The following is a 27,920-nucleotide window of genomic DNA, read 5'->3' on the forward strand; positions in this document are numbered from 1 at the left end:
CTTATATCTGTATATAGATAGAGATAGCTAGATATAGATATATTTACATGAAACACAAAACATATTAACAATTACATTTCAAAACATTAAATACATTTCCAAGCAAATAAAATATAAAGCATAAAAAAATACATTTACAAAAATATTTTAAAAATGCAAAATCAAATAAAAATATAAACTAATAATATAAAGTAAAACTTTTAAACAAATATTAATAGCAAATATATTTAACCAATACAAGGAAAAGTATTGGAGTTTGGGAATAATAAATATACTATTCCCAATCTACTTTGTGAAACAGTGGAGAAGGTGTAGGACTACGTAGGTGTTAAATATATTATATCCACTCCAAACAGTGCAACAGTAGGGAAAGGGTTGGATTTTGGAAGGATTAGATTTACTATTATAACTGCAACCAGGGAAACAGTAGGGAAAGTGTTGGACTTCAGAGGGGTTACATTTAGTACTCCCACACCAAACAGCATAAAAATACGGAAAGGGTTGATCTTTTGAGAGGTTAGTTTTACTATTTCCACTCCAAACAGTGCAATAATAGAGAAAGTGTTGGACTTCAGAGGAGCAATTTTATTATTCTGACTCCAGTCTGTGCAACTGTAGAGAAAACATTTGACTTCGGAGGGGTAAGAATTACTATTCTCACTCCAGTCTGTCCAACAGTAGGGAAAGAGTTAAACTTTGGAGGGGTAAGATTTACTATTTCCACTCCAGTCTGTGAAACAGTACAGAAAGCACTGGACTTCAGAGAAGTTAGATTTAGCATTCCTGCTCCAGTCTGTGCAACAGATAACCCTACAAACCCAACACCTCGCTATAACACTATTAATTACTATTAGCAAATAAATTAAAAATTCCAAATCACTTAAAATTACAAACTATTTTAAAACAAACTTAATAACAACGATACAAAAATTAGTAACACATGAAAATTAATGTATCAACTGAAACTATAAAGAATTAAAAAATGTTATATTTTACAGCTATATTATTGAAAACAATATTAACAACAACAATATTCTTAACAACGACATTACTTACCTGAACATAATGATATTCTTGACAACAATATTTCTGCATCACAATAATTTTTTTATCACAAAATGTTTTTCTGATATTTCTGTCTCCCGATATTTACAACTTGATATTTTGCCCAAATACGAATCTGAAATACATTTAATAAAATTTCACTTGTCTTTGTTACAGGTAATTTGGGTATGCTCTGTTTTCCCATCTCCTCAAACCTGCCAGATATCCAATCACTGAGCCTCAACAGAGGTACAATAGTTCATATAAACATACAGTAGCCATCAGTTAGCATTCTTGGTATTCTTAAGTTCCGATTCAAATTTTCTAACTGTATAGGGGGTGCTAGTATTCTGGGCTGATGTGTGCAACACTGCAGTAGTACAGTAGTTGTCTGTTGTATGGGCATATATGTAAAGAATACCCATGAACCACATCTATGATTACCACATCGAAGATTAAGATATCTAAAATAATCACATGTACGATTAAGATGAACCACATTTAAGATTACCATGTGACCACATCTAAGTTTCAAGGGTGTGGCAAAGAGCACAGGTCAAGGTTTACAGGTGTCTTATCGACTAGTAAATTAATTTTTCAATTGAGCTGATAGTTTGTTTGCTGCTTTTATGCAGTTGGATAGCGTTTAGCAGATGGACTAGTATAAGTCTAGTGGAACTAGTAGAAGTGGACTAGTATAAGTTCACACATGCAGTTCTGAAACAACACTGTTTCACCAATATAATGTTATAATCAACCATGCTATGCTCTTTTTATTATTAAATTTACACCTCACTTTCACAATCATTTTATTACTTTAACGTATAACACTAAAAGAAAATCACACTTGTAGTATTGAGAAATATTTAAAGACACATTGTATTTGTTGGACCTGACCTTATCTGCAGGGTCACCCAGAACATTTTGCCTTCATTCCTCCTGGGTTGCTGAATCTTGTTTTGTTGGCTTTAGGACCACTTCTATCCAGTACTAAAGTGCTTGTGCTCTTTCCTTTTAAAATGGTAAAAATGACTTACACCCAATTGGCACATTTAATTTGCTTATCAGTCCTAAGTAAAGTGGTACTACATGTAAAAAGTTGGACATGTACTTTTAAGTTTTATATTTCTTAGTAGAGAAAAACTCCTAAATTCACTCTTCACTTACGTGTGGCCCACCTCTCCCAAAGGATAACATAGGGCTACCTTATGACATTTAATAAGTGATAACTTTAGTTTGGGAGCAGCTACAAATGTCATGTTTGGCGTCTGAAGAGTTGTAATTTAAAATCCTCTTTAACTGGAAAGTCTGATCTTAGATTACAATTCTGGAAATGTCACTTTTAGTTAGTTGTCATTTTCTTGTCTTAACCATTTGGTGGCTGGAACCTATTCCTGGATCGGATGACGAGGTGTAGTTGTCAGTTAGTCTTTGATTATTCTTCCCAGACAGCCATACAATGGAGTGTCTGGGTGTTGGCAGGATGGGCCATCCTGACTTGATGTGGGGGTGGAGCTGTCACCTGTCATACTTGCACATCAGAGATGCTGCCTCAGCTAACGCACAAAGGACTGCACACTAGCCTATTGTGTCTGCAGACAGACTGAGACCAGGGCAGGGAGGCAGGATCTTCCAAACACCTCTGTAGGGGAAAACATTCAGAAGTTTTTTCCACTTCAAAGTAGGCGCCAGGTATATAAACGGAACTCTCAGACTCTGGACCTGCGGAAGAACTCTCAGAGGACTACCCTGCAGTCTGTGGTCTTTTATGTACTTCAGACGACTGCCCTGCTGCACCAAGAGGACTGCCTTGCTGCCCGAAGCCTGCCTTGTGCCTTCAGAAGACTGAAAAAGGCTCCAACCACCTTGAACTTGCATCTGGACCCAGCCTAATTGAGTTCTGGCCCTCCAAGTGGTGTCCCTCCAGTCCTTGTCCCTTGGAGATGGGGTAAAGGTGCAGTACTAGCCCAACTGAAGGTTCCACAAAAAAAAGCACAAAGAGATGCTAAGCCCGACCGCGCAACGGATATAAGGGACAACACTTATTGAGTGAATTTGGACCTGTCTCTAGCCTGCGCTCCAATGTGGTTGTCCTGAACTTGTGCCTTTTGACGCTACTTTCTTCTTAAGCTTTAAAATTGCAAACCTCCAGTTCTTCTGATTGAATTTTTGTCATTTTGGTCTCCATTTTTCTAAATTGGTGTGGGATCTTTCTTTTGTTGTGTTTTCACTTTATTGCTGTTTGTGTACTGTGTACTGTGCAAACGTTTTACACATTGCCTCTAAGTTAAGCCTGACTGCTTTAGTGCCAAGCTACCAGAGAGTGAAGCACAGGTTAATTTAGTGACTGTTTGTGGTTCACCCATACAAGGATTGTGGCTTGTGCTTGAGAAGGGCTCACACTCCCCTCAAACAACAACCACATTTCTCACAATATTAATGTCATTGTTGTAGATACATCATATCCAAAACCACTTCCTAATTGTTTTTGTTAATTTTTTAAAGCAGAGGGGTCCTCTCCACATTGGAAGACTCCTCCCTACATGTGAAGTTTCAATCTGCACACGGGGAGACCTCGGTTCTCACAGTAGACATCTCCACCTAATGCGGCAAATGAAAAATTATATATACAGGATACAGCAAGTCTGCCATTTTTTGGTCATTCTCAGCCTTCCTCTGACCACAACATCATCCTCTTCCATACATCTGCTCCTTTTGCTATCCAAAACCCTAAAATGGATGAGGGACGAGAAAAGAGAGCCCCGACCCTCACTGATTATAATGGGGTCAGCTTTATGAGGCTGCAGAAACCCAACTGATCTCAGCAGTGTTGGGCCAAGTATGGTGAGAGATTGACATGGTGCAATGCAGTGGGTATCCATACTAAGACAGGGAAGGAGTGCCAAAAGCGCTGAGTCGATGTTTCTTAATGTTAATGTTAATAATTTTATAAAAACACGCAAATACCAATTGGAGTCTTGATGGTAGATTGGTATTCAAATGCTTTATTAAATTATAAAATATTGTCACTGCACTGGGCCATGATTAAGGCAGAGGACATTCTTGGCATGTCCTCTCAGCCACATTCCTGGCACCCCAAGAAGGCATCAATGCACAGGAGGGTGCCTAAAATAGTCTAGCCAACCCTCCATGCTTAGCAGTGTACTTGCCCCATCAGTTATTTTTACAAACCTAAAGCCTTTCTAGTGTTCAACAGCCAGATCCAAGTCAATCACCCTCTCAATACGACCTAGCCACTGCATGCTTCCCTAAGTACGTTCGCTCTCTATCAGCCTCTTCCCTGAGTTCAAACAATTTTGTGTAGATCTGATGCGCTATTGTGATGTCTTGGTTATTTAAGTTTTGAGTTTTAAGGAGCTTTAGTTTCCCTTCCAATCGTTTTATTGTTTTTCAAATTGATTTAAGAACCCCATCTGTTTGAAGATTGATGCACACCTAATGAAAGTCTTAAAGGCTTCTCAAAGGAGTGGATATGTTAATACTGACCCATCGTTGTACTTAAAGTATTCTTCAGCACACTCAGAAATGTCTTCTCTAAACAACCAATTTAGGAGTACACGAGACAAGAACCTCCAGGATCTACTTCCCCATTCCACTTAGGGGTACTCAAGAGTAAGGATCACTGGGAGTGGTCTAAGAAAATGCATGGTAGACATTCCCAAAGTGTAAGTACAGATGTTCCAAACACCAGTCAATAGTTACTACGGGATGAAGCATCAATGACCAACGCATAGTATGTTTAATCTTTCAAAGTGGTTCAGAAATGCTGGTAGACATCCATCAATTTATATGTTTGCATAATATCCTTTAAAGTTGGCGAGGATTGAGTCAGAGATCTCCACCCCACAGAGCTGCTAGTAAGAGCTACTGGAAAGGGTTATTTATCATTTATAATTAAGGCTCCCAGTTTTCAGTTTTTAATGATTTTTACAGATCAATACAGATGGAAAGCAATGTGTTTCCTGTCTGTATTTATTTTTAAAAGTTGAAAAATACTGACAATTGTGCTTCTAATGAGTGACTTTCCATGCTGTCTGTTGTGAATTCCAAGACAACAGATGAGCAGATCGACAGCGTGGGGAGTTGAAAAACAGGTTCAAATATCTTTAAATAGAGGCATATGTTAAAATATATTTTTAGTAAATTGCTATTATTTACCTGTGGGTGTAGTGTTTTGCTATAATTGGCTGATGAATTTACGTAAATGCGACAAGCATCAAAGTATGAGTGTTTATCAGTCAAATAAATGTGGAAATCTACCAATTCTGACTCCACGTATTCACAAACCACAAAATAAATATGGATATATACTAATAAGATGGGAAAAAAAAAAATATGAATAAATACAGACGGAAATGTTAAAAAAAAATACTATAAAACCGGGAGCCCTATTTATAATTTGGCAGATGGTCAGCCATTCTGTTGGGGGGACAGAGTAAATTACGTTTTTGGCAGACTAATGGTCTAATTTATAATTTGTTTATTACACTGCCCCCATATTGGAGCGACTGCCCGCCAGATTTATAATTGACTACCAAGCAGGCGGTCAATTATAATGCATTGAAAGGAATCGCCATCACAGCGGCTCCTGCCAATGCATTTTGCTGTATGGTGCAGGGTTGCATCAGGATGATGCAGCCGTGCACCAAACAGTTTTCTTTTTTTATTTTCCAAAAAGAAAATCACGAAATGTGATTTTTAAAATTTGTTTTAAAAAAAGTAATGCGCCACTCATCATGAAAGTCATCTCCCATGGCTGGGGGAGCATTATTTACATTTTAATGTCTCTCACTGCCAGGGTGTGATAGAATATATATATATTTTAAGAGATTTTTTGCAAGGACATATATTTTATGTGACTGCAACTTATTTTTTAATATTCAGCAAACACTCTGTTCCCCCTGTTTGTTACATACAAATTCTTTACTTGTACAGCGCCTATGAAACTTATGGATGAAACCTATGGGTGAAAGGAAATATAACGTTTGCATATGCTGTAGGAAATTCTATTTGTACAGTGAAAACATTATTTTAATGTGATTTTGTAATCTAGTATTTTTAATAGCCTGCTCCATGAAATAAACAAATATAATATGAAAGCACCTCTTCAGTCACTTTTACTTTAGGCTATCAATAACATATCATAAACACTTTTTGGTGCACTCATGCATTAACCCACCAACGCCTTCTTGCATTCACTCACTCACCGACTAACAGTAAACCACACACACAAACTAAAGTAAAAGAATAGATGTGAAAAAAATGCTTCTGCCAAATCATGGCAAGTATGTCTCCTGTAAAATATAAGCTAAAAAAATTAAATATAACTGTGAACGATCATCATAAAAGGTTAATTTTCATAGTGTATCATTGTTTTAAACTGTACAAGCAGTGGCCGCGTGGGATGTGAGACAAGGCAGATGAAATGAACGCCCCAATAACAGAGTGGAGAATAGTCAGGCGCTCTAAAAAAATACAAAAATAATCAATAATTGAAAACAGCCTAAAGAAGGAGTAAATGAAAAAGTAAAGCACTGTCTCTCCACCCCTGGCACTGATGCACATCCATTTTCATGCACATGCGTACATGTGATTAGAGAAAAATGTTGTTGTCACTCAAAAGGCAATTGAACTAATCACTAGTGTGGGCTGATCCATTGTCCCAGGCTAGATGCTCTCATGGCAGAAGTAGAATGTGCATGACACTTACAGAGTACATTGGCAAAAGACCCAAACTCCCTTTATGAATGTGAACTCATGTATCTCACTAGGGTTTAAATTATTACAAGAACCTGACAGAAAGCTAATGGAGTTAGTCCAGATACTTCCATACACTTAGCTAGCTGTTATGCATGAAATTACAAATATGTATATAATTGTAGGGGGGAACACAATACACAACCCCTCTTAATATGGCCTCGCAGGGATTATCACAGTGCAAATATATTTCTCAGCGCTGGAGCTAAAATACTTATTTCCATACTTTAACACAGTGTAATAAAAATCCATAATTAAAAGCCAATAGCCTGCAATATATGTTTTTCACAATGAGTCAAATCTACTGCCTCTTTCGTAACTTTTCATAACAAACAGATCACAGCTACAACTTTGGACATAACTTTTCCTAATGAACCAATCAGTCTTGCTGTCTTGATCAATAGCTTGTCTGCATAGCCAGCTCAGGCCTACAGTACTGAGCATAATCTGTGCAATTCTTTTTTAACTGAAGCACACAACTTGGACCCCATGAATTCCTGTATGAAAGAAGATCTAGAATTCTTCAGAGCCAAAGTCTGTCTCTCTGATGTGCTTCTTAAAGCTTTTTTTCTGTTGGTCACACCAAGTTGAGTGAGAGCTGTGCTGTCAGGCAAGACCAAAATAAACACCATTTCTCAAACGTGACGCCATTTCAGCATGCATGACTGTGCACAATCTGCAATTAGAACACTGGAATGTTGGGAGCTTCTCTGAAGACAATGGAGTGCTCTGGGCATCTAATGGCTGCCAGATGCCCGGAGCATCAACTTTCAAATGCTTTCCTTTCACAGCTGTTGCTGTGAACAAAGGCCTCCTGGAGCCTGAGGGGATTTCAACTCCCTGGGTCTCTGCGAGGCCTTTGTTTTACTCAATAGAACATTATTCCCTCTGTAGGTGGAATGTTATAATAGCCTTATAGCCCTCCATAGCAGGCTACACCTGCCATTACAAGCCAGCTCCCTAGTTAAAGACACTCACTTTTGGCTCGGGCCTTTAACACTGGAGCGGGCCTTTAATGGCCAGTATAGCCACTACAGGGGGCTATAAGGCCATATTAAAACCACTGCCAACATAGAGTCAACACACAGGCATAGCCAGGAGTTGACAAAACATTTCCTAAATTAGAATATTGGAATGTTGGGAACTCCAATGAATACAATGGAGTAGCTCCGGGCTTCGAATGGCCGATATAAACCTGAAGCTCAAACATTCCAATGTTTGTCTTCATGTTTCTCCCGTTTTAATTTAGAACATTCTACCCTTAGTAAGTGGAATTTTCTAATAGCCTAATTGCCCTTCTGCCTTGGGCTATACTGGTTGTTAAAGGCCCTCTAACTCCTTGAGGGGTTCAGGGCCTTTAACAACCTGTATAGCCCTCGGCAGAGACCTCTCAGGCCATAGTATGTGACTCTGGGGCAGCATTCCGGGAGTGACCTGGAAATGATGTGAATTTAAATTTGAATCCGTTCAAGGTGATTAGATGGGTGGATGAAAATGTATGTCCTGCTTTTTTTAAATGCGACCACTGTAGGTTAAGATTCTACCACCCCCCCGAGGCAATTTCTCTTATAGTGATTTATAGACCTTCTAAAGATTCATTCTCCTTTGAATTTGACATCCCAAATAGATCTATTTTTTTAAGATGAAATCATTATTATTGGCCATTTATTCCAGAATTCCAGGATCACTCTGAAACAACTTTTGAGTAGTTCTCCTTTTTACCAACAGATGGCAAGAAAGGGTATCTTGGACCAGCTACTTCCTGTTAAAATAACCCAAAGTTCATTGGTTGACATCAACTTGAGCGGCTTCAGGAGGCTACTCATTTTATAATTTCAAACATCCTAGGTCTCTTTCTGAGACTTCTACAAATATCTTTAGTACCTTAAAACATTAAGAACATATAAAGAGTTGTAAAGTGTTAATAGTAAATTATTGGGATGTTTTTCACTAAAGTGTTCTGACTGACATCAAATATACAATGATAGCGAAACTTGAGCAGCTTGTCACAAAGTACCTCCAAGTGAAACGCATCCCTGTTCTTTACTTTTGACCACCTTTTGTTTCCCACTGGTGTTCATCATAGCAGTGAATGACCAGATGTAGAATGTGGCATTCATGATAGAGGTTTCCAATGGAAACCTTACATAACATAAAGATGGGTAAATGTGAATCATCATGATGATATTGAGGAAATAGACAACAAGATCCAAGCTCAAGTTGTTTATGATGTCACTCAGAACCCCGATGTGAACAACATCCACTTTAATCACAATTTGGCCACATGTAATTTTATGTTGTATGTAGTCATCCTAAAACAGGTTCCCGTGCTTCCAAAATATATGAGGCACAGAAGAGTAAAGAGGGGACCACATATATCATTTAAGAAAAATAGTATCACAACAGTGAATTACCAGAGTCAGATCCTGTTATTCATGCTAATGGCTTCCACTGTAGGCTTTATATACAACAAGACCATAACAAAAGCTTTGGGCCTCCTTCCCGCTATTCAAGCTGGGAATGACAGTAAAATACCGTCTGCGCCGGCTGGTACCTCAGAAGTCTAACATAAGGTACTGTCAATGGATAGTGAAAAAAAAACATTGATTTGGACTTTAAAAAACTACAAAAAACTAAAATAAATTGTCTTCTTTAGAAATGAGGGCCTCAACATTTCAAACCCAAGGGCCACTGCGCACAACAGGACTCACTTGCCGATGAGTGGAATAGCCAGGGAGGTTTCCGGCAGACGCTTGGAGATCAGGAGCAAGAAGACAGCCTGGGCCAGCAGGACAGATATGGACACCGTCATCTTCTCCCCACCTGGAAGCAAGGAGACTACATTTGAAAAGAAGTCCTAGCTCAGGGAAGGCATTGGGAGCCAGAGGTACTGAAAGAGAAACAGAACCATAGGGTGCAAGACAGGATACCCAGGCGTCTGCTGTCTGGTAGCGTCCCCTGCTGTACGATTGGAGCAGTGCCTGCCCCTTTAGTTTCACTTTCTCAAAACTATTGGCCCTAGACTGTGACAGTATCCAGGTAGCCACTGGATGGCATTACTTTCTTTACTTGGCCATTTTATGCAAACATATATCTTAATAATGTGCTTTTTGTTCCCTATATTTCCCAGTATCTGACACAGGTTTCCATGGCCAATAAATTTAGTTTCCCCCCCTTCCAGCACTACACAACACTTACGTTCTTTGGTATCCAGTTATAAACTTGCATTCCCATTAGCACTGCCCCCTCCAAACCTATTAGAATTTAAGTGAAATTATTTAGGGACAAATACACTTTTAGTGTAAAATAATATGAAATACACTTGACACAAAGCTTTATATGAGAAAGGTATTCTGGACTAACATCTATATTGTGGTAGAATGATCCCCTAATTTTCAACATCACCCAAGGGCCAAAGCTGTACTATGACACAGGGGTGTACTTATAAATGGAGCAGCAGGTGCAGCGGCACTAGGGCCCAAAGCTAGGAGGGGTCCTTTTCACCCTAATTATGGATGGTTTAAGGACCCAGATATCTGGCAAACACAGATATCTAAAAGTTTTTACATGTTACCATCTGGAGAATGCAATGCGTGTTCACGCTCATTGTATTTCAAGTTGCAAAAGGAGTTAAGGAAAAACCGATTCTGATTGGTTGTATCAAATATCGCTCACCAATCAAAATCATGATTCAAAACTCCACTTTTTTTAAATTCCTGTTTGAACAATCTCAATTTGGAATGATCCTAGCATTTGCCTATCCACAACTACAGAATGATGTTCGGTGGAGGTGAGAGCATGGCTCTCCAGATCTGATAGCTAAAGTGTAGCCCCCTTCCTCTCCTTCATGCCCCTCCACCCACCGACAGCACACGTGCACACGTGCAGTGCCATGCAAAGGATCCACCCTCATTACTTCATGACTCACTGTCTGCGGGCAGGTAAAAGACGAAGTTGGCAAGGAAGGCGATGAGGATGGAGGGTGTGAGGATGTTGATGACGTAGAAGAGCGGCTTGCGTTTGATGATAAGGTAGAATGTGATGTCCTGGTACTTGTTGCTGTCCATCGGTACACTTTTGTCAATATTCATCTTGGCTGGTCGATGAACTATCTCCCACTCGCCATTTTCTGGTGGAAGAGAAATATCAAAAAGTCAAAGGTAGAAGGGGTTGCCTCTTTCAGGCATAAGCATTGCCCGTGCAAGTGTGAGCGGTGGGGCAGGGAGGGGAGGGGTGAACTCGACAGATGACATTGAGGGAGATTGAAATAAATAATTAATTTGTCCTCGTCTTCGTTTGTCGATTCCCCCTGCCCCGCCCCACCACTCTTACGTGCACGGGCCACTCCTGGGCATAAGAAGCTGGATGCCTTGATGGCTACTCTTGGGGGGTCTGCAAAATTGTGATTCAGGAAGAAATAGTGTGCATTATGCATAATAACGCTAATGCGAATCTGTCATTTATTGCTATATTTCGGCGCAACATGAGTCCTTGCATCAAGGTTTGCAGTAAAAAAGGCATAAAGAACAATGGGGCATATCAGCAACAACCGGCGATAATTATCGCTAAGCGCACTTAGCGCTAGGATAATTATCGCCGGCTAGCGTGGATTTTGTATCGCTGAGATAGCATGCTATTAGCAACGCTTATGTCAAAAGCGATAAAAATCCTAGCGCTAACTGCCTAACGTGAGATTATCGCTGGGTTTTATTATCGCTGGAAATCCAGCGATAATCTCACGAAATGTGGCGTTAGCTTGTTGATAGGGCCCCACAAACTTAGCCATGATATCCACCTTCCATAGGATATCATGGCTAAGTCAGTCCTGAAGCAGGCGTAAGGAAAGTAGCGATAACAGGGGTTATCGCTACTTTTCCTGCCGCTATGCTTCATAGCGTGGGGCTTGATGATAGAAGAAATGTCGCTTGGCGACATTTCTCCTGTCATGTCAGGTCAGGAACGCCCACTTTTCATCTCATTAGAGATGCAAAGCTGGGCGTTAAGAATTGGTGCGCAAATGCAAGGTTTCACGCGTTAGCGCGACCTTGCTAATTAGGTGATAAAATTATCGCCGCTTTTCGGCGATAATTTTCTATCGCCGTCTTGTTAATATGCCCCAATATTGCCGTGAACAGCGCCTGCTTGCTTTCTGCTTGTTCGCAAAGTTCCTGCACTCCCATGCTATATTTTTGCCACGAATGGTTGCATAAGTACATGATGTAGCATTTTGGAGTAATTTGGGGAATTTCGCATAATAAGCTAACACAATTGACCCACGCTTATGCAAATTACGAAGCGTAAATAAAATTTTGCCTAGTCCTCCTACTGATATGATTTATAAAATAATACCTAAAATGTTGTCACATGATTACATGACGAGGCCTGAGCTACGCATATGTCGATCTCACCCTAGACTGAGAATGTCTGGCTCAATATTCCATCTTAAAATCACCCTTCCTGTAGAACTTTGCACCCCATGTAAATGACTTTAGTGAGTTAGAAAATGAAACATTTGAACCCCTGATGATTTCATTTAAAAGCCTTCAATATCTTCAACTTCCATCTTTGCGCAATAGTGTGCCATAGAGAGAGAAAAATAACTGGGAAAGCTTTCACCAAGCACACACCTATAGCCATAGGCAAGGACATAGGTTAATACAGCTTAAACCATGGTTTGGGGGAGATCTGTGGCACTGTTTCAAAGATTATGAGTCAGGCAAGGGAAACAACCTTTACAACGTGGTTGTTACATCGCGTTCCATTATAACGCAGTTGTTATAACGACCGTGTTGTTAGAACGCGATACCTGTATAACGCAAGTCATAAGATCGCCTTGCTCCAGATGGTGCTCCACCCTAAGGAATAGTGGGGCATATTTACAAGGCGGCGATAGAAAATTATCGCTGCTTTTGCGGCTGTTTTCGGTTGAAAAGCGGCGATAATTTTATCGCCTAATTAGCAAGGTCACGCTAACGCGTGAAACCTTGCATTAGTGCACCTATTCTTAACGCCAGGCTTTGCATCTCTAATGAGATGCAAAGTGGGCGTTCCTGACCTGACATGACAGGAGAAATGTCGCTAAGCGACATTTCTCCTATCATCAAGCCCCACGCTATGAATCATAGCGGCAGGAAAAGTAGCGATAACCCCTGTTATCGCTACTTTCCTTATGCCTGCTTCAGGACTGACTTAGCCTTGATATCCTATGGAAGGTGGATATCATGGAATAGTAAATTATACTATTCCTAATGTTGGAGCGCCATCTAGTGCAAGTCGATCTAATGACTTGCGTTATAAAGGTATCACTTTCTAACAACGCGATTGTTGTAATGACCGTGTTGTAATGGAACACGATTTAAAAGCATGCTTTGTAGCATGCTATATTCATCAGGCAAGTTCTACAGGGACCGTGAGGCTGTAGGTCAAATAGATCATCTTTGTGAGCAGTATGGACCATGTCCTTGGAGACACAGGAACCAGTTGCTCCTGCAGGTTTACTGAATTGCTAAGCACCTTCCCCTCAGAAGTCAAACTCCACTAAGTTTCAAAGGGTGACCCTAAATCCCTTGCAATATGGGTAATATAACCAACACAAAGAGCTGCTGTTCCTTACAAATGAGGTGGAGATGCACAAATACCAAATCCATGGCAGCAGAATCTCCTAAACTCATAGATACATGCCAGATAAAGTGTCTACAGGGACTTGAGGTATTCCTAATAGTTTGTGTGAGTGCCATTCAAAGATAGTAAAAAGGTTGACGTTTCAACCCCTGGAAGTAATTTAGCGCAGGGTCATCATCAGGGTTGGGTCAACGACATTCAAAGGAAGTATCTCTAAAGGCAGCAATAAAACAGGCTCAAGAGGTAGGCAGAGCTGTCATAAATGACGAAGAATTAAGTCACATTCAAATTCTGTCCAATAGACAGGTGGATTCAAGAACCCAGGCAGTGCACCGTCACTTTCCTGTGTGCTTCTTAAAATTAAACTCGGTGTCTGTGAGACAGGAGGTAGACTTCTGAAAGTAGGAAACCTACCATTGATTGGGGTAAAGGAGCCGCAGTCTCACTGTGTGGCATGGTGTGATGATATGAGACTGCCTGCATGCATATACAAACAGCTAAAGAGAAGGGAATAACAGGACATTAACAAGCGTTAGTAATTTTGCACTTCTACAGACATTAAGTAGGAACTATAACCAATCTTCAACAAGAAAGAGAATCGTGATGAAGCTTGAGGTAGAAATTTAAGGCATAGGGAGAAGTGCTTGTGTACATTTTGTTTTCACAAACTACCAGCTTCCCATCAAAGTAATGAGAGTTCCTTACACAGAGATATTGTTAAAATATATCCATTGAGAATTAACGGCGAGCTTAGAACCCTTGATGACAAATTACTTACGATATCTCCTTCTCTGGTAGAGAGCCACTACATTCTCCAGACCTACTTGACAAACAAAAGTAACGAGTCAGAGTGGTGCAGTCCTGTGTCTGTGTGTTCTCTCTGATCTGAATCCCCCTTTTCTACTTCTACTACTGGCCCTCATATAGCCTTTGTTTTATTTGTTATAACATTCTGCCCCCTCTATGGGCAGAATGTTCTAATAGCCTTATAGGCCGCCGTAGATGGGCTATGCCAACTATTAAAGTCCCGCTCCAGCATTTAATAAGGGAGTGGGCCCTTAAAAGCCAGTATAGCCCATCTACGGCGGTTAGAACATTCTGCCCATAGAGGGCAGAATGTTATAACAAATAAAACAAAGGCCTTAGTGAGCCTGAGGGGATTCAAACCACCTCAGGCTCGCTTAGGCTATTGTTTGCAGCATTGGAATGTTGGAGCTCTGGGCTTCTACCAGCCATTACAAGCACCTCCATTGTGTTCAATGGAGCTCCCAACATTCCAGTGTTCTAATATTCCTTTGTTTATGATCACTGGTTGAGGGGTGAAAGACTGACATTAGCATCACTGTGCTGGATACTGCACACAATGCCTCCCAACACTTCCCACTCTGATGGTCTATCGTATGAGAGGCAGTTGCACTGTCAATCGTAAACAAGTCTGTCAGCTCTGCCAACTAGTGAATAAAAAGCTTTTGACATCTAAAGAGAAACAGACCAAGAAAAGTCAGCCATGGAACACACGTTTTACATCTCAGGAATACTGGAAACGTACAGGAGTAAGACATACTTACTGTCTGTGTGGTATACAACGTACAGAACCCATCAATCACGTTAGTAGGAGTGTATGTTCCACTTTATTATTAAACTAATAGTTTGAATAGTTGATAAATAATTTATCAGTTATATACTGGAATAATGATAGTTTAAAATCTACCTTACACATTTTACCTGGCTGTGTGATGTCACATAATCTGCTAGCCTCTATTGTATGTGAATTTTCAAGTGGAGTTTCAGAAACAAACTAATAAAATAGTATTGTAGTGGCCCCAGCAGGCCCCAAGTCCTCTTAGGTTTGGTTTAGAGGAGGTAATGTTTATAGGAATCTCCAGACCAATAAAGGGTTGAGCTGAGGGGTATTACCATATACAAAAGAATCCCATGACAATTTACCAGAAATGGTTGCATTATAAATGTCATATATTTCTAATATTTCTATTAGAAACTCATACTTTACATCACTGTACAGCTGGATTTTAAAATTATTTGTCCTTTGAAATAAAATAATATTATATGGATTCCCCCCCCCAGTTCAGACCCTTCACAGCCACTAGCAACTTGTTTACCTCCTGCTCCCTCACTGAACTCAGGATCCTTCTGCCTCAACATTTCCTCTTATCTTTTCTTTTAGGGCAATTATTGCACTGTCCCTTCACTGATAACTTAAATCACACACCACTTTTTCCGTAAATAATTCAAACAATGATACCCTGCCTTTTGCTTTGGGAAGGCCGCTTGAAAGCGAAGGGTCTCCTCACCTGTGAAGGCCTCTGTGTCGATGATGATGAACTCCACCATGTACGGCTTGTCTTTTTCTGGGTCGTGGTCTACATTAAGCTTCATCGTGATCTCCTTGGCGCTGTAGGCTAGAGAGCTGAACCAAAACAGGAACAGAGACTCTTGATTGTTACTGGTTATTTATTTATTAAGGAGTTTTATATAGCGCTAGCCTGACCCGAGGGTATCGGAGCGCTTCACAACAGTTTTTGAGCAAGATCCATACAATATGCAGTATTCTACATATAAGTTTGGCAGTCCAAGTGTGCTGAGCAGCATTGAGGTAGTACTTGAGTCCTGAGATAACCTCAATAGGGCAGATTTATGTTGCCTGGTGCATCTCTGCAAATCAGCAGGGATGCGCCAGGAAAGATGCGGCACATCATGGCGCAGGAATAAACAGATGCGTGTCGCATCTGGGGCGTAAAGTTGGTGCAGTACTGAAGCAGTGTTGCGTGCGACACGCAACTCCAGCACTCTTCCAACTTGCCCTATCTGTAACGTGGTGCATCAAGCCTTACGCCTGCTTCAAGCAGGCGCAGGGTTTTGACGCATCAGCGTTGGAAAAGTAACTCAGTGAAATCTTGTAGATTTCACGGAGTCACTTTTCAGGGGCGTTCCTGCGACGGAACGCCCCCCTGCGTAGAAACGCCCACATGAAACCTGACGCAGGTTTCATGTGGCGCAGGGATTTACACTGTGACGCATCTCCATAGATGCGTCACGATGTAAATCGGGCGCAACGTGGCGCAGGGTTTACGCCGCCGCTGCGTCACAAAAGTGACGCAACGGCAGCGTAAAAGTGGCGCAAGTCCAACATAAATCTGCCCCTTAGTGTGCACGTTGTCTTGGGGTTGATACAATAAAGCAGGGTTCAACATAATAGGTTCGGAAATCCAAGTGTGCTGAGCAGCATTGAGGTAGTCCGTTATTCAATGCAATCAGATGTCCATCCTCTCTGTCTTCTCCCTTCCCATCATGGAGGTCTGAAAACATGTTAGCATCTTATATTGTGCAAGTTGTGCTGCTGTTTTGTAAATCTCCTCTGACTCATTTTTTCCAGTTCTCCCATCTAATGCTATAGACTTGGGCCCAGACTCACAAATGTTCTTCGCAGTGAGAAACTGTAATTCAGACGTCAGCCACGAGTACGGGGCACCTGCCTCGACTGCACGGCCTCTACCGCGAGTGCGGAGGCCCTTTGTGAATTGGGCCCTTGGAGTACACCCACATCTGTGGGGGTAGTTGCTGTAATGACTCTGGAGATACCCAATAGATGGAAAATAAACCAGCCTAGTTAGTTAAATGAACCCTAAGTCAAAAAGGGTCAAGTCCAGTAGAGTTTAGAAACCATGAAGGTTTATTAAATAATTAAATGGGCATACAGAAGGCTAAATCATAAAGTTAGTCGAAATACATGTTAAAATTTATATAGGAAATTAGCACAAGGCTCGGTCCAAAGCAGTAAAAAGAATGCCATGAAGTCAAGTCTAAGAGTCAAATATTTCTATGTACCGAGCATTTTTGATGCAAGGGTCATTTATTTGACTATTCTGTTTTATTTTCTGTCTATCTGGTATCTGTTGGGACGCATTGCCACATATCATCTTGAGTTTAACACTGTCCTTGATCCTGTGAAAGTGTTTTATGTTAAATTAGCTGATAAGATAGGTCTAAAACCTTCATTCGGGTGGAAGAGGACAATGGCGTAAATTCACCAGGGTTCAAGTACTTAGGGGCGGCCCAACTCAATAGTTTGTCCTGGTAGTTTTTTTGCAGTTTTCTATATCTCAGGTAAAGTTTAGATCTCTTGAGTTCTAGGTTTCTGATTGTTTAAGAATAGACACTCATTCTTCTGAGAAACCCCCTGTCATTGCTTTTTCTGCAGTACATTAGTTGTAGTCTGAATTCTAGGCAGAGGCTTATGAGGCAACCCAAAGTAATGAACGCTCTCAATTAGAGAGGTGGTCATGAATTTCATTATTCCATTTATCAGCACTTTTCACAGTGATGGCATAGTTATTTTTTAACATACCTGGCTACATTATTTCTTTCTTTAGTAATATTATATGGAGAATGATGACAACAGCGGCCGGCACAGGTAAACGCGGTGTGCGGGGCAGTGTGTGGGGGGGGGGGGGGGAAGCTGACAGATGACTGAATAGGTATTATTTATTTATTTAATTATACCTATTCCGTCATCTGTCAACTGAGCCCCTCCCACCCAGCCCCGACCCCGCCTCACCGCATTTACCCGTGCCGGCCGCCGCTCTCATCATCTCATCATGGCCTAACGGCTAGGGCGCTCGACCATGGACCTGGGGGAACTGGGTTCGAGTCTCGGTAATGACGCTCAACTTCCTGTGATTCTGGGCAAATCACTTAATCTCCCCGTGCCTAACAAAAAAAAATAAAAGAATATGTGTCCTCATGTAACGTAACTGGTGCTATGTAAAGTGCTCTGATACCTGATTGGATTCGGGTCAAGTTCGCGCTATATAAAACTTTGCAAAAAAAAATATATATATATAATATTACTAAAGGAAGAAATAACCTGCCCAAGTGTGTTAAAAAATTATGATGATCTTGTGTTTTTATGGCTCTAATATTCTTTGAGACTACCATTTCGATAGGACTCTACTAGGAACAACAAAACAAAACTTCAGTTTTTTAGATTTAAATAATATTTTGGTGGGCAATACAAAGTAAAGCCTTTTGTTGAGAAGCATAATTTCAGCTCGCGCCAATTAATGATCCATGGGATTCGGGGTTTATGATGTCACCAGTACCCCTTGATGGCAATGTTGGGCCATATTACTCTATTACTCAGTACATATATATATATATATATATCAAAGAAAAGTGGGCTGTCTAAGCACTTCCTCTCTGCGAACCAAAGACAACACAAGTCCCAAATTCTTAGGCACAAATATTTTATTCTTCGAGCTGCAAAATCTGACGCGTTTCGGGCGGGTGCCCTTGCTCACAGATGTATATATATACAGAAAGAGAGAGAGAGAGAGAGAAAGAGTGTGACTGTAAGTGAGTGTGTGCTGTGTGTTGTGTGTGTAGCAGTGTGTACATCAGTGGCGGCTCCTCTGCAATGGCGGAGGAGCATCACCCACTGGCTCAGAGCCAGCAGCTGAAAAATAAAATTATATTTTATTATTGTTTTATTTTTCAGCATGTGCACGGAGGGGCGGGCTGGGCCATGTGAGGGGGGAGGAGGAGTGTTGGTGCACTTTTAAGTGCATATGTCAGTTTGGCTGGCTGCCGTCGGCCGGCCAAACTGACATGTGCACTTAGGATTCTCTAACCCAGCTGTATTGCACAGCTGAGTTGGAGAAACAGCACCGACTCCCTGTGGCTGAGCGAGTGTTAATACAGCCCGTGCTTGAGAGCAGTGCACGTATTGGATATGGAGTCCGTGATGCTGTTCCAGGGACTGCTGGGACCAGGAACTGGATACAGAGGAGCACGAGGAAGCCAGCATCATCAAGTGAGTCTTTTTATTATTTTATTATTAAACTGCCCGCTGCGGTGCGCTCTCCCAGGCACTTCACCTGCAGCCCTCCCGGCAACCCTCCACCCGCCTCACCACTCTTTATCTTTGCCGGCCGCCACTGGTGTAAACAACACGTGCCAAACCGCAGGCGTGTGGTGTATGGGGTTATGAATAAGACATTAGGTTTCAATCTCAATTCATTCCTCTAACTGGCAGTCAGTAGGAATGCTAGATAATCAGATAAACAAAACCTTCCGCAGTGTGCTTCAAGTCTAATTTTGATGATGGATATGACCACATTCATTAATCTTTGTGGAAATAGGAGCCACATTTTACCTGAACTTCAGGGAGCAGTTCTGCCAATCGAAAGGAAAAAAATTGACGTTGATGGGGCACGTGCTGCGGAAGATGGATGGGGGTTGCCAGGACATGAAGCCGTTATTGGAGACCAACACATTGCAGTAGTAAGCTACATTGAAGACTGCGTCATTGCTGGCGGGAAGAGAAAAAAATAAAAATAAAAAAATATATATATATATGAATGCATAAATAAAGTCAGAAAGGGCAAAAGTGATCTAGCAGATTGAGAGATTAGGATTTTCTGTATTTAATGGCATAACTTACTTAATACTTGTTGACCTAAAAGTTGGAAAAGAGCCCAGGCAGGGCTTTGGAACAGTCAATGTTTCGAAGTGTGACAACAAACACCAAGGACAGTACTCATGTTCATGACATCACAACCAGGAGCCATTCCTTAGAAAGTGTGTTTCCTAATTTTTAAGATAAATTTCATTTTTCGAATATACAATCCAATGATTCATTTGGTGGAACAGGTGATGGGAAAACAAAGTTATTGTAAAAAACATATTTTTGTCAAGTAATTTTTGCTGAATATATTTTGGGAAATTACCTTATCCCATGCTACCGCTTCCTCACCACAACTCAGATGCAAGTCAGTAGCCTGTGAGTGCCTGAGCGAGAACGTTGGTGAGAAGGAACATTGATGGACCACAAATAAGTACTTTATATTTTCTGGACCTGTCCGGAAACTCTAGTCTAAGAGTTCAGGAAAGAGTTCTAAAACATTTGTGCTTAGCTGTAACTGCTGCTTGCACCCTTTTCATTCTGGCAATATAGCCTCGAACCTTTTCTCGAAAATCGTTACAGTAGGTTAAACTCTGTAAACCTAAAAAATGAAAGCTATAAAATAGAATGCCTAATGAAGGGGAAACATCGTTTACAACGCGGGGATTACATCGCGATGCCATTACATCACGGTTTTTACAACGCAAGTCGTTACAACGACTTGCGCTAGATGGCGCTCTAGGACAAGGAATAGTATAATTTACTATCCAACACCTTCCCTACTGTACGTAGACTGGAGTTGGAATAGTAAATTATACTACTCCTAAGTCCTATTCCTTGTCCTAGAGCGCCATCTAGCGCCAGTCGGTGTAACGACTTGCGTTGTAAAAACCGCGATGTAATGTACCGCGATGTAAATGTATGCGTTGTAACGTCATACATCCATAATGAAGTCATATTGCAGTTGGAGAGGGTCCTGTTGGGGGTCGGATTTCTTGATAAACACCCCCTGGTCGCAACAAGACATGGTTTTCTCCCTGGTGAAATTCACACAGATAGTTTGAGAATTACAAACGCTATTGAACATGTGAAAATTAACCAAGCAGTTCCAAAAATGGTAAAATGTAGGTCTGCAGTTGTCGGTTAACTGAATTCAAACAAACCTGCAGCGCTTCCCCCCGCATTGCCTTTGCCTAACTACACAGAGAGTAGTTGAAAGAAGTTAACATATATTTTTGTGTGTGTAGTACAGTAATTGCTAACATGTAATATTAATAAATACAAAGGTGTGGAGAATTTAGGTGCTGTGTTTGAGTAATTGCCTACTGAAAAATCTAGTATATGTCTCACCCCCAGAAAAGTATAAATGCAACAATATCTCAGCAGGAGTTATTGTAATTACTTAAACTTGTATGTACAAGACATTACAGTAGGCGAATAGAAGAGAGGAGGCTTCAAATAATTCAATCCATGCGCCCATAGGCGTCATATATTATAAGAAGATCAGTAAATGTACAAAACAGTTGTTAAAGCACTGTTGGGTATAAATACCCAGGCAACCCTAGTGGAATGTGTACAAAGTGCTCGTGACAGTGAAGTAACGGCGCAGGTGACAACGTGAAAAACACCACAGCATACGGCGCAGGAGAGTTTACAATATATACAGATTAAAAGGTTCAAACATCAACTTGTTCAATTATACATTTAGTAATTTCCGTTATATTAATGAACCAAGGGTCAAAGTGCGCCTAAGGAGTTCGAGCTGGTGGGCAAAGGTCGACGGTGTTTCGATCCTATTAGATTAGGATCATCTTCAGGACCTGGGTCGCCTATTCGTGGAGTGCTCTGTGAATAGAAATATGTATCAGAGCGGCTGAAGGGGGGGGTTGGAAAAGGGGGAGCAGAATAGGCGGGAAGGAGGACTCTCACAAGCCTACCCGAAGCGCATTGAATCAAGCACTGGCGTAGGGGAAGAAGCGACGGTGATGTAAAGGCTGGCAATGGAGTGGAGTGCAATTAATGGATGGAATCCACCGCAAAATCTATGGGAAGCAAGAATAGGAGTGTAACCGTGGGGAAGGCTGAGTGCACTTGGCGGAAAGCTGGGAGTGCAAGGGGAAAGGAGTCGAAGGCGGGATGAACAAAAAACTCACCGCTTAGCGAATTGAATCGGGGTGATTGCAGGGAAGTGCACCTTGCTCGTGAGTCGAAGCTGCAGGACACGGCCTAATAAAAGGGGTAAATGAACGGGGAGGGAGGTTAGAAATTAAATATGTGGCGGGATGCCAACGGGAAAAGGGTAAGCGTGATCCGAGACTTACTCAATTTGCGAGTCAAAATGATCGGAATGAATCAGGAGACTGGAATAAATCCACGATTTCAGGGGGACGGAGATGCCACGGTCGTGTGCTATCCTCGGTCAATGCCTGTATTTAAAGGCGCGTAGCCTTCTATAAGAAGGGAACGCTTGCGTAACTCTTCCCTTTCCCTTGCCGTCTCCACGGACCTACCCATAGCGTCCCCAGTAACAGCACCGCCCCCCTCTCTGAGGACCCAATTAACGCTTTTCCCGTAGCGCAAGCTACTATTAGAACTCTATTGTAAGCAAGAATAGGGAAATTGTTCGACACTGGAGTGGGTAGATTTAGTATTCTCACTCCAACCTAAAGCAACATTAGTGAACGTCTTGAACTTTGGAAGCATCAGACTTCGGGGGGGGGGGGGGGGAGTTTACTATTCCCACTCCAACTTAAGCAACAGTAGGGAAAGCATTGAACTTTGCAGGGGTCATATTTACTATCAAACTCCAGCCTTTAGTGAAAGTATTATGCTTCAAAGGGGGGAGATTTAATATTTTTACTCAAACCTAAGCAACAGAAAGGAAGCAGCACTGGACTTTGGAGAGTTCTGATTTACTATTTATTCCCACACCAAACTATGCAACAGTAGGGAAAACACTGGACTTTGGAATGGTCAGATTTACTATTCACACTCTAACCTATGCAACATTGGTGAAAGTGTTAGCATTTGGAGGGGAAAGATTTACTATTCCCACTCCAACCTAAAAAACTGCTGGGAAAGTGTTAAACTTTGTAGGTATCAGATTTTCTTTTTCCCAACAGTAGGGAAAGTGTGGGCTATGGAGGGGTCATGTTTTCTAGCCTCACTTCAAACTAAGCAACAATAGAGAAAGGATTGGATATTTGAGGGCTCAGATACACTATTTGCACTTCAACCTAAGCAACAGTTGGAAAAAGGTTGGATTTGGAAGATGTGAGATTTACTATTCCCTCTCCAAATTAAGAAATGTGAAGTGTTGGACTTTGGAGGGGGTAGATTTTCTACTAACACTACAACCTAAGCAATAGTAGGGAACACATGCCACTTTTATTGCACTGAGCTGCCTTTTTCATTGCTATATTGTTGAAGTAGTTGAAGACATCTATTTTCACAGCCAAGATGTCATGGTTTCATTACCTCTGACCTCAAACTGTACACAATACGGCGCGCATTGATCGGGAACGTTAATAGTGCTCTTACTTATTCTCCAGAGTGATTTTTGGCAGCCACACCATGTCGGCAGGGATGCGGATGATAGAGATGTTATAGAAGTCAGAGGGATTCCATGTCAGCCTATAGTCATACCAGACCTGGAAGCAACAAACAAAAGAGTGTAAATCACACTGCCTTGCTTTTGCATTGTACTTTGATATAGATGCCATGTTAAATAAGCATTGGCAAAGCCAGCAGGTCTGGCTTATACGCAAAAGGGAGGGTTTATTGATGGTGATTGTGGATGTGTGGGTGGGTGGTTGAGTTGATAATGCATTATTGATTGCACCCTGATAGCAGCAGCTTCCCCTTTAATTCTCAGTGTCAGATCAGCTGCATAATTAACAGAATGTATTTATGTAAGATTTAAACAACTCCATATTGGTCATATTTATATGAGGTACATAAGATCAATGTCAGTGGAGCAGTTATAAGTAAGCTTGGGAGCAATTTAAATTACACCAGATTAATCTGTGTAATTTCGGTAATTTGATGCAGAGTTACAAATAATGACACAATTATCCCTGCTTGGGTAATTAACAGTAATTTTGGATAAAAAATCCAAAGAAAACTGCATATTTAGTGAGCGCAAGCGGCCTCTCGCACTGCTATTCATGTTTTGTTGAATTTAGCGCTATTTCCAAAATAAATGTGAGGAGGCAGTCTTGCGCTAGGAAAATAGCGTTAAATGTAGATTTACTGTACTTGTGTAACTCTGTGGAATCTCGCAAAATGTTTAGTTAATTCTGCATGATTACGATACACTGAATTACGTGAGTAACGTACAACCCTGGTTGCACCAGAGGTGGCTATGGTGACGGGTAATAAATGGGACAATACATTGAGAGTACATTACACAGTGCATTCATTCACAAGTTAGAGCCCTGGGAGATAAAGTGATTTGCCCAAAGTCACACGGTTGTGGGTAAAATGCCACAGATCTAACTACGCAAGGTCAGCAACTTATCCACATCTCCTTTTTAACATCTCCTCCCTCTTCCAATAACCAACATCTGGTGAAAGAATCTATTTCACACAACTAATACTCAGGGACAGAATGCACACTTCATTAGTACACAGAGTACACGTTTCATATTTCCGCTGCTGAATAGGATACGTTTGAAAGCAATATTAGTTTATGTTCATTATACTGTATGGAACAGGATCATAATAATGACACAAAAGGTCCCTTGAGATGATGGTGGCCAGCCAGCCTGCCAGGTCAGTGGAGGATGTGGCCTCCACTCCACTGATGGAGGACTGTCAGCCATATTTAGAGATCTCTCCCTTGACAAAGAAATTGTGACAATCATGTCTTTTCCATATTCACTAATTGAACAAATTGCAAATATATTAATGAAATCCTCAATCACAGTGTACAGTAGGCAACCAGCAAAAAAACAAGGTTTATAGTAATGAGAAACAGCATTAATGCATGAAAAGGCATGCCTTGAAAATTCAAGAGAAAATATGAAAGTGAACTAACTGAAATACATGTGCTTCATTCAATGATTACCCCTAGTTAAGGGAGCAAATAATTATGCACTTGTGACCAGATTTACACCCTATTATAACATGTGCAAACTAAATCTAGAGCTGAGTGGCAGAAGGTAATGTTTTGGGACCTATTCATGAACAGCATTTGGTAGTGTTTTTGTAGAACCACAATAGTGCCACCAACTACAATATGCTATTCAAATACCTTAAGTGTGGAGTTTATGCCTTGCCTGTTTTTTTCTGCATGGAGATCTCCGCCACACTGTGGAGTTTACAAATGTGGTAGGGACATGGGGGTGGGTGGAAAATGGAAAATACTTACTACTAAAGGGGAGGGGCTAAGTAAAGAGTGAGAATGGGCTAAGGAAGGGGTTTGGGTTATTAGTAGTAACTTAAACTCCCACATTTGATTGAAACCCCCTTTTTCAGGGGGCAGAGATGTGTAGATTGACACCTTTGTGTAAATTTATGCTTGGATTTTGCTAGTAGCCAAAGGTAGTAGAGTTACTCAAAAGTGTAAGAGTAAAGTTACATGTGTAAATTACTCACTCTTAACTTTCGTTTGTGAATAGCTTTGCCAGTGAGCAAGAATTGGTAAACCTATTAAGCATGCACCAGAACATAATTTTCACCAAAAACCTTGAGCAATGGAACCAACAACAATGCTACTTCTGCAAAGAATGATCAATATGCGTTGGTGCTCTTGTCCCCCGCTTACCTGGCAGCCCTATGTTCTGTCTGCATGAACGGCTGGTCAGAGAACTCGTTTGATATCAAAACAGATGACTTGTAACCAGCTTACAAAGAAATTAACAATCAAGTTACCCAGTAGCCTGGAATGGTAGCCTGTGTCGAAGAAACCTCTGAATCAAGTCAATGGCTTTACTAAAATGCTGAGACTGCCTTTAAAATCCAAATTGTGATGCTGAGTACAGCTGCACACTACTAATCAATTTCACACCTAGTTCAGTAAGCCAGTTTCGCTCAAATCATCATCCAGCTATCGAACTGTTTCCGAGGTACCTACCTTCTAAATACATGGTGAATACAGCAATTTGTGTATAATTGGATTAATCCCTATATAGTCTTTGTCATCACGAGATAACTCTCAGAGTGTAGAACATTAAGAACAGCTTTATTTTTGTGCTAGGATACCTATGGATCATAGAGTACAAACCTGGCATGTGATAAGGAAACATCACTGAACCAATATGCCAGGATCCCGACTCATTGCAGACCTTCCAACTCACATGGTATCACCATGTGTTACACGATATTAGCTCCCTTCACAAAGTCTCCCGGTGAGGAGCTGATCTCACATGATATTCACACAATTATCTAGAAAGCCCTGCAGACAGCAGGTTTCCAGCCATTTTTTGGATGCCCCAACAGTTGGTGTCCATTAAGGGGTGTCAAACACATGCCATTGGTGGTAGCCTTAGAAGCTTTGATTTTAGGTGCTGGATTGGGATGCAGTGAACTTAAAGTGCCTTGTGCTATGCTTGGAACAAATCTGCACACCCCTATGGCCTCTTTCCTTCCTCATGCGGTGAAACATTTTTGTGAGTTTTCTGGTCTGTCTTTATGTACTCCTCTGTGTGATGATCAGAAACCGTCATTGCATTAATGTTTCAGGATGCCCCTAGGATCCTTGTGCCCACCTCCTGCTGTGAACAAGTTCCACTGCTGTAATATTGCACTAGGACCCTTTGCATCCTGTTGTCCATCTGGATCATGGTGTCCTACACTCTTCTGTGGTTCTGAACCGTTGCTGCTCTAGTGTACTACAAACACATGGATCATCGTGTCCAACACTCTGATGTGATCAGGAACCATTAATCTACCAATGTTCTACACCTCATATATTATCATGTCGAACCCCTGCCGTGACAAGGTACTGTTAACTGTAATAAGATTCTAGGACCCCATAGATCATCGTGTCCATACTCGGCCATGAACAAGTGCTGTCAATTATCTGTTTGAGGGACATTGGATCATCGAGTCCAGAACCCTGCTGTGATCAAGAACCACTGCAGTGTCAATGTTCTTAGAAAATCTGGGATCATTCTCTGTGAACCTTGCTGTGGACAGGAACCTTGAATGTTGAAGTGTACTAGAACGTCATATCATTGAGTAGAATCTCTGATGTTGTGAAAGAACAATTATACTTTTAACGTTTCAGGACCTCTATGGATCACATGACAATTAGCAATGGTGATGCTATTCTAACTGTTACTCAGATCAGGTAATTTGCCCAAAGCAGGGTCTGAAGCGCCTCTCTCCCCTACATACCAAAATGTTGATTATCTACATTCTTTCAACTAGAAGAGTGTTTGCTTGATGATGTGGAAAAGAGACTCACTTGGAGTGTTCTGGTATCCATGGGGATATGTTCGGGGAGGGGAGGGGAAACAACCATTTGTTGTTGGTGGTGCTTTATGCCATTAAACTACATTTTGTGCATCTGCAGAGACGGGCTGATTATTTAACACTGGCGACGATTGGGAGCCGGAGCACCACCGACACCTGAAGAACCCACCAAGGTCTGCGAAAGCGATTCAGTGTTTTGACAGCGTTCGCACGTAAATGGAGGAATTTCCTCAAGTGTTCACTGATAAGTTAGGCTTGCTAAAAGATTTTGAACATCGCATTATTTTGAAACAGAACGCAATACCGTGTGTCCATAAGGTTCGGAAGGTTCCAAACATGATGTTAGCTCCTCTCAAATCAGAGTTGGACAGGTTGATTGAATTGAATGTCATTGAGGAGATTGAATCTTCTGAATGGTTGGCTCCGGTAGTTTTAGCCCCCAAGGATGCTGGGAAGAGTATTCGCATGTGTGTGGACCTTAGAGGTCTGAATAAATGGATATGGGTAGACCGCCAACCCCTACCCAACATTAATGAGTCTTTGTCTATGCTAAGTGGTGCAAAGGTTTTTTCCGTTCTTGACTTGTCTTCAGCGTATCACCAAGTCCCACTTCATGTTGATTGTAGGCATCTGACGT

At 41.2% G+C, this 27,920-nt stretch overlaps 1 protein-coding gene across 2 annotated transcripts in view; it reads right to left on the reverse strand.

Annotated features, from left to right (window-relative positions):
• Window positions 1-27,920, reverse strand: part of LOC146786159 (acetylcholine receptor subunit delta-like) — a 146,628-nt gene that overhangs the window by 51,317 nt on the left and 67,391 nt on the right. For both annotated transcript variants that reach the window (XM_085635683.1, XM_085635682.1), the window contains exons 4-8: window positions 23,405-23,514; window positions 19,616-19,771; window positions 15,756-15,871; window positions 10,751-10,951; window positions 9,534-9,645 (exon numbers count right to left, since the gene is read on the reverse strand). In XM_085635683.1, the coding sequence (XP_085491809.1) occupies window positions 9,534-9,645; window positions 10,751-10,951; window positions 15,756-15,871; window positions 19,616-19,771; window positions 23,405-23,514 (695 nt within the window). The remainder of the gene's footprint in view (window positions 1-9,533; window positions 9,646-10,750; window positions 10,952-15,755; window positions 15,872-19,615; window positions 19,772-23,404; window positions 23,515-27,920) is intronic.

Source organism: Triturus cristatus, chromosome 11 (assembly GCF_964204655.1).
Source record: "Triturus cristatus chromosome 11, aTriCri1.1, whole genome shotgun sequence".
Taxonomy (NCBI): domain Eukaryota; kingdom Metazoa; phylum Chordata; class Amphibia; order Caudata; family Salamandridae; genus Triturus; species Triturus cristatus.